Here is an 8,319-nt window from a genome sequence, read left to right on the forward strand (position 1 = left end):
TGTCACACATCCAACCATCTAGTGAAGGGTTAGGAAATGCTCCAAAAAAATAGCACACTTTCATAGGCCTCTTCTGGTGGGTTCAAACTAAGCGACAAAAGAAAAATGCAAAGGGGTGTCATCCTCTATGGCCAAATTTGATTGGTTGGAATTGAGGCACTCTTTCTACTGGCCCTCCATAAATTTCATCCTACCCCCCCCTTCGGAAGAGTTGATGGCCCAAAAACGATGGGAGCCTTTGATCCCATCTCCCATGCCTTTGATCCCATCTCCCATGCCCGTGTTAGATATAGCTCACTGGGGGGGGGGGGGGGGGGGGGGGGGGGGGGGGGGGGGAGAGTGTGTGTGTGAATATATTCACTCGTGCCCAGCCTGTTGGGAAATGCGAAGGAGTTCTATGTGCAGGAAAAGACCTGAAGGTGGCCATGGAGATCTTAAGCAGCTCTTCCTCTAAGCTCAATGGGTATGAGTACGCAGGGAAGGGCGCCACAATCTTTATGGTGGCTGCCTGCATCACGGCAGCCAGCGGAGCTATTATCTTTGGCTATGATCTGGGAATCTCAGGTGCGCGCCCATCCCTCTCTCTCTCTCTCTCTCTCTCTCACACACACACACACACACACACACACACACACAAGGACACACTCCATACATTTGAGTCCATGACACTGAACACTAGAGGGAGACACATTGCTAAAAGGGCTTCTTCCCTTGCATGGAAAATGTCAAGACCTTCTTGTGTATATGTTATGACTCCATCTGTGCATTTGAGTAACGCCCAATTGTGCTTGCTAACCAGCATTGAATGTCTTGCTGCAATTTGTGCAGGTGGTGTGACGAGTATGGATGATTTCCTGCTCAAGTTCTTCCCCAGGGTTTATGAGCAAAAGAATTCTGCAAAGACAGACAACTACTGCAAGTTTGATAGCCAGGTTCTCACTGCATTCACATCGTCCCTGTATTTGGCCGCGCTAGTAACAAACCTGCTTGCATCTGTGGTTACAAGCAGGTACGGCAGGAGGGCATGCATCTTGACAGGGGGCATTTGCTTCATGGTCGGGTCCGTGCTCAATGGAGCTGCTCAGGATCTTGCCATGCTGTTATTGGGCCGTATCGTGCTCGGCCTTGGCCTTGGCTTTACAACCCAGGTCTCTTCTCTATTTTTCTCATCAATCTTGTAATGGTCAGAGCACTGTTAAGGCCTGCTGATGTATAACATGGGGCTTGTAATTTGCGTGTATCTGTAGACTGTCCCTCTCTATCTCTCTGAAATGGCACCGCCAGGCTTGCGAGGTGGCCTCAACAGCATGGCCCAAATAGCTCTCTGTATTGGGGTTGTCTCCGCCTATCTCATTAATTATGGAACAGCAAGGATTAAACCGTGGGGATGGAGAATTTCTCTGGGGTCCTCCATCTTCCCATCCATTTTCATCACATTAGGAGCAGTTTTCTTGCCTGATACCCCAAGTAGCCTCATAGAGAGGGGCAAGTGTGAGCATGCATTACTCGTACTGCAGAAAATGAGGGGCACATTAGATGTGCAGGCTGAATACAATGATCTCTTAGAGGCAAGCCGGGTAGTGAAGGCGGTTGGGAATCATCCCTGGAGTCACATATTGAAACCCAAGTATCGACCAGTTTTAGTCATGGCTTTTGGCATCCCTTGGTTTCAGCAGTTTACAGGGATCAACATAGTCACGTTCTATGCGCCGGTGCTTTTTCAAACGCTGGGATTGGGCTCGAATGCATCACTATATTCGTCTGTCATCCTTGGGGGAGCAGGCCTACTTGCTGCCATTCTCGCAGCCGTGCTGGTGGACAAAGCTGGACGAAGGTCTCTCTTGTTTCATGGAAGTTTGCAAATGTTTATCACATTGGTAAGCTAGCCAAGGATGCTCTAGTTTATCCATTTTCCTGTTTCTTCCCAAGTTAAAAGATAGTAATGCATGCTTTTATATTGACCGTGGTCCAAGGGATGACAGGTGATCATCGCAGTAGTGCTGTATATGGACCTGGGTGCACACAACATGGTGAGCAGGAACATGGCAATATTACTGGTGGTAACTGTGTGCGTATACGTGGCGGCATTTGGCTGGTCATGGGGGCCAGTGGGAACGCTGGTGCCAAGCGAGGTGTTTCCATTGGAGGTCAGGGCAGCAGGGCAGAGCATCAACATAGGGGTGGTGCTCTTCTTCATTTTTGCGGGGGCACAGCTATTCCTCGCTATGCTGTGCCACCTAAAGGCTGGCCTCTTCCTGTTTATGGCCTGCTGGGTCTTCCTGTCAGCCCTCTTCGTGTACTTTCTTCTTCCTGAGACCAAGGGTGTGCCAATTGAGTCCATGGCATCCATTTGGAAGGGCCACCCCTTGTGGAGAAGATTCTCTAGTGATTGCTCTTAGCATCACACATCACTCACAATGGCCTCCAGAATGTCAAAATTTGCATATGTACATATATGTTCTTGGGTGAGATGAAGGCAAGCAATCCCATAAAAAGCTCCTTTTGCCAAAAGCTCCCAAATCTAGAATTGTTCTTAAGTCTGTAAGCTACATAGTTGATAATGGAAATTGTATCCCCAGTGATTTGTCACAAGCCTGTAATAGGCAGGGCTAAGTTTGAAAAGAACAGAAGACATGTGAAAAGAATGAGAGAAAGAGAAGCTGGCAAATGCCAAGATGTTGATAGCATTTGCCAGCATTTTAAACATGTAGCAGCAAAGTTTTCGGTGTACCCTCTCTGTCGAAGTCGCCGGTTGCCTGGTTTTGTGTCGCCCACCAGCTACAGGAGGTTGATCACCGGCGGAATCTGCTACCCCATATTCCACGTGCTGAGGTGTAAAGACCGTGTACGATCCTGCATTCCGGCTGCTGAGGTGCGAGGCTCCCTGCGACTTTGATGGCCGGGAATGGGCCTCATTCCCTACTCCTTAATTCCCACATTGTGACAACATCATGAGCTACTAGCCGGGAGGGACTCCATGTATTACAATGCGTACAATTACAATGCTTACAATGTGGTTGGAGATGGGGCTTCCCAACTGTGCACCTAGCTAGGTGTGTGGTCATTAGGTTATGATTATGAACACTGTGGGATCAGGGAGAGAGAAACCACATAAGAAAATGCCAAAAATTTCTTGTGTTAATATGGAGGACCCGAGGAGAGGGACCATCATACAGAAGCAATGGACAAAAGGCTGATGAAAAAGCTTGCATAAATGGTGTTGTGGCTGCCCTCAACAGTTCCTGCACAACCTGCAGCAACGTGCGAAAAAAAGAAATGGATCCTACATGTAGGCTACTGCTTCAAAGCTGAACGAGGATTTGGCAACCCAACAGTAGACTCGTAGAGTTGGTGAAAGCATTCTTCGTTTTCCAAGTACCAAACAAGATACAGCAGACGAGCAGCTTCTGTAGTCCACGCCTGGGCCACCAGCTTTTGCAGGAAGAAGACGATATGAGTTGCTCATCTAAGCTGGCATCTAGCCCCGGCTCGCATGAGAATCCCCCTCACACATGAGTTAGCTGACTAAGCTGACTATAATTGCAAGGTGGGGGAAGCGGGGCGGGGCGGGCTCGTCATGATATTGTTCGGGTCCGGAAATGGAATTGGTCAAGGCAGAAACTTCTATATACTCACAAAAAACCAAGTCATTTTCATTGTGTGACCTTGTGAGAGAGAGATTCTGTGCTCTAGCTTTCATCGCGCACATGGCCTTCTGCATTCATCCACTTACAGAGACACCTCACACACGTCTTCCCATACACCATTAGAGCACTCTCGAGCTTCCATAGCACCCATAGACACCTGCAGCAAGAGCGTACATAGCAGCATGCCATCGGGAGCATTTTGACTTTGTAGGTCCTGGTAGCCATCAGATAACATGATGAGAGGTATGTGGCTACACCCTAAACTTGTTTACAACACATGAGAAGGACATGCAAGCAATACAGACCCGCAACATCACCAGAAAACAGTAAATCGGTCTGGAACCAACCTCCAAGTTTCATTGATTTACTCACAACTCAACTGAATATATGGCAAAGTGACCCACAGGCATGTAGAGGACTGTAAATCGATCACATCTGGAGAACCTTGTGGCAAAAAGATCACTTCAAAAAAGATCAGTAAATCGATCAAACAGTAAATCTATCACCCACATCGATTAATTAGTAAATCAGTCACGCAGCAAAGTGGCCATGTCCTTCGTAAATCGATGAGTATGTAAATCGGTCATCTCCATCGATTTGATCAGTAAATCGATCAATCTTAAAATCGGTCACGTGCATCGATTTGGTCAGTAAATCGACATGTCAGTAAATCGATCAAATTATCAAATTGGTGAAAGAGTAAATCGACCATCTTTGTAAATCGACTTGTCAGTAAATCGATCTGACATTCAAATCGATCAAATTTGCAAATCGGTCAATCGATTTACAAAGTAAATCAATGAGTTTGTAAATCGGTCATCTCCATTGATTTGATCAGTAAATCGATCAATCTTAAAATCGGTCACATGCATCGATTTGGTCAGTAAATCGATCAAATTATCAAATTGTTCAATAGAGAAAATCGACCATCTTTGTAAATCGTCTTGTCAGTAAATCGATCTGATATTCAAATCGATCAAATTTGCAAATCGGTCAATCGATTTACAAAGTAAATCAATGAGTTTGTAAATTGGTCATCTCCATCGATTTGATCAGTAAATCGATCAATCTTAAAATCGGTCACGTGCATCGATTTGGTCAGTAAATCGATCAAATTATCAAATTGGTCAAAGAGTAAATCGACCATCTTTGTAAATCGCCTTGTCAGTAAATTGATCTGATATTCAAATCGATCAAATTTGCAAATCGGTCAAATCTTCAAATCGGTCAACTTTGTAAATCGATGCCGGGACCATTACACAGTAAATTGATGCAGTGTAAACTGGCCAGAGAGCAGCACACAAAAATTTTGGAGATAAAAAATTTTCTAACTCTGGGACACTCACAAGAGAAAAGACTGCAGAGGATAAAAATAGAGGAACACTAGCAGGGTCTAACACACTAACTCTCTAACCATTTTTGATCTAACACGCGACAATATGTCCTATCTATCAAGTGTGCTATGAAATAATACTTAAGTGTTTGGATTGTTGGTTCTAACACAGGTCAAAAGAGAGAACGTAGTTCAGACCCAGATACTAAAGGCAAAAAGAAGATGCAAGTGGAACTAGAAAAGCCCTTCATGGTGCAACGAGAGACTTCAGTGCTGCAAGGTCTCACCTCAGAGCTCTTGGCAAGACACGACACTCTAATCTTCTGGGCAGTAGTCAACAACCCAAATGGTGAAAGGATGGCGGTCATCAAACAGCCAGAGTCCTTCCAGCAACTACTTTCTAGCTAGGAATGCGCGGAAGTGTTTGCCCACTTGGGACTCAGTGGCATAAGCAAGTTGCCAATGAATGGCATCGATATCCCCAGGGTATATGAGATGTTAGAAAAGCTATCAGAAACAGGATTCACAAGGATCACGAACCTGCAAGGAGAGCAGATGGAGGTAAACCTCACTGAAGAGGTAGTGGGCAAAGCACTAAAGTTGCCTACGAGTCCATATCTGGTAAGGGAAAGGCGGACACATATGACTCTGGCTGACCTTTTTGAGAATCCTAGGAAGACTAGCAACACCTACAGCCAAATGAAAAGCTCAGTACTGGCATACCAGATACGAGTAGTGCAACACATGTTCAAACTACCAAAGCAACAACGCCACACAGTGCCGGATATCTCTTTGCACATGCAGTGGATGAGGGGAGACTAAAGAAAGTCAACGCAAAGAAGAACTGGAGGCAGTTCTTCCACCAAGAGATACTGGAAACTGCCAAACAGAAGATACATCAAAGTATTTTGCATGTGGAGAATACCCACGGGGATTGCACACTATCTTATTGGGGCAATCGACAACCTTCCAACCCCATTCAGACCTCTAACCATAGGAGAATCAGCTAGTACCCAAGAAACAAAAGAGGGACTCAAACAAGGAAAAGGCCAAAGAAACGTCGTCAACCACAACTCCCTTAGAGTTCAAGGCAGACACTGAAGAGGAAGAAGACACAACAGGAGATTTGCTATATAAAATGCAACGAACAATTCACTCTACGGAGGAATTGCTGAAAGAAAAGAAATCCAAGGACTCCAATCCTCCTGTACAAGCCCCAATCATAGATGAGGAAGAGGAGTCTGAGGAGGAAGAAGAGAACTTTCCCCACTAGTTTTCTATACTTCTTGATGTCAACTAAGGGAGAAGGAGAGTTTCAAATTCATCTCCATTGGAGGGCTCACACGTTTGCAATCCATCATCCCAAATGCTTTTAGGATCTTTGTTGCATATTTTTTATGAGAGATGAAGATGCCTTTTGCGGATTGCCAAACCTCAATCCCCAAACAATAATGTGGAAGTCCCAAGTCTATCATTTCAAACTCAAAGCTCAAACTCTTTTGAGATTGTTGAATGAGATCTTCATGATCATTTGAGATAATCCAATCATCTACATATAAAAGAACGTTGACTTGCTTTCCATTTTCCCTTAGTACATACAAATTTGCATCACAAGCACTTCTTTTAAAACCAAGCCTTTTGAAAAACTTGTCTATCTTCACATACCATGCTCTTGATGGCTGTTTTAGGCCATAAAAAGCCTTTTTCAAACTACAAACCCTTTTTTTTTTTTTGTGTGCCAACTCAAACCCCGGTGGCTGCTCTGCATAAACCTCCCCCTTGAGAAGCCCATTCAATAAAACTAATACTACATACATTTTGAAAAAAATCCATAGCAAGAGCTAGTACAAGGCAAATAGTGGCCATGCAAGCTATGGAAGCAAAGGTTTCACTCATATCAAACCCTTTAATTTGTGAGAAACCTTCATGCAAGCCGCACAAACTTCTTTCAAATATGAGATTTGAGGCATATGTGCACCTATTCTAGATTATTGCCTCTCCTTTAACTGCAATACTCAGATGACCAAATCTCTCGTGCCGTAATCGATTTGTACCTTCTTCTATAGTGACTCGTAGTGCAAAAAGCTTGTAAAGATTGTTGCACCTTACTCCCTTTCCCACTATATTGCCTTGAGAATCAAGGATTTCTGCTCTTGTTTGCTTGAAGTGAACTTAAAGGCCATGACTCGTGATTATAGCAACTGATAGCATATTCTTCTTAATTTTTGGCATATACAACACATCGGAGAGATGCTTCTTTTCGCCTATAGAAGCTAAAAAAGAGATGGTTCTAGACCCTTTGGCTGGACATTTACAAATATTTCCAACAAGTACATTGATGGCTCTTCTAGAGGCTTCTAGAAACTAAAGCAATCTTTCTTACTGGTCAACAATGTTAGCCGATTCTTGGTCTTTCCAAGAAGCTTTCATGGTGCCATTCTTTTCATCTACTTTTTTCTTTTTGCAGTCTTCAATAGCATGACCTTTCTTCTCACAATAAAAACAGCTACCGATAAACTTCTTCTTCTTTGTCTTTCTCTTTGTACTGTCTGACAAAGATGACCCCTTCACTTTGTCATTTGCCATGAATAAGCCATGAATGCAGCATCACCTCCACCTTCCCCAGTCGTGAGTCGTAGCTCCTTCTCATGCAACATAGCACTCAATTCTTCAAACATGAGAGGGGTTGGATGAACCTAGGTATTGAGTGTTGTAAGAAGACCATCATATTTATCTGGAAGTATGCAAATTCAGCATTGTGCTAGATCTTCTAGAGAAATAGCCACACCAATAGTAGCCAATTGATCTTTAAGAACCTTAATTTTCTTGATAAAGGCCTCCATGTTCTCTCCGCCAGCAAGTTTCTTAGCAACAAGCTGATTTACTATATTTGAATTCTGTTGTGATTGTGTGCCTCATATTTGCAAGCAATATGCTCCAAGCTTCATGTGCTTTGGTGGTATGTTGAATTCAAGTGAGAAAAAAATCACTTACACATATTACCATAGTGCACAATGCGTCTACAATCCTTCTCTTCTAGGCACATAGGAGGGCTACATATGGAGGAATTATAAGACTTGGATTTATCGAATCAATTGTTGCAGCAGGCCCGGGTCAGCACCGTTTGGCCCCAACAATGTATCTAGTAATTCATAGGAATATAAAATTGTAAAATTTTTAATTTCAACATAGTGTAGATGGTTCCATCAAGCTTGCCCTCTGTGAAGGCTCATGGATTAATGTGTATTGGAGTAGCATTTGCTACAACATTTGAAGACAATGCTAAAAAGAAAAGCTGAAAGCCAGACACCTCTATAGCTAAGCCTCCTTGTAGTTTGA

General features: G+C 43.8%; 1 protein-coding gene across 1 annotated transcript; it reads left to right on the plus strand.

Moving 5' to 3' along the window:
• The first annotated feature begins 330 nt into the window (after window positions 1-330).
• On the plus strand, window positions 331-6,424 carry LOC147449687 (sugar transport protein 7-like). Its single transcript, XM_086522058.1, has 5 exons — window positions 331-564; window positions 829-1,148; window positions 1,248-1,877; window positions 1,983-2,322; window positions 5,153-6,424. The coding sequence occupies exons 1-5, from the start codon at window positions 426-428 to the stop codon at window positions 5,386-5,388; spliced, it is 1,665 nt and encodes a 554-aa protein (XP_086378184.1). The 5' UTR covers window positions 331-425; the 3' UTR covers window positions 5,389-6,424.
• The last annotated feature ends 1,895 nt before the right edge of the window (window positions 6,425-8,319 follow it).

The sequence above is a fragment of the Adiantum capillus-veneris genome, chromosome 10 (genome assembly GCF_014529385.1).
Source record: "Adiantum capillus-veneris isolate H3 chromosome 10, ASM1452938v2, whole genome shotgun sequence".
Classification (NCBI taxonomy): domain Eukaryota; kingdom Viridiplantae; phylum Streptophyta; class Polypodiopsida; order Polypodiales; family Pteridaceae; genus Adiantum; species Adiantum capillus-veneris.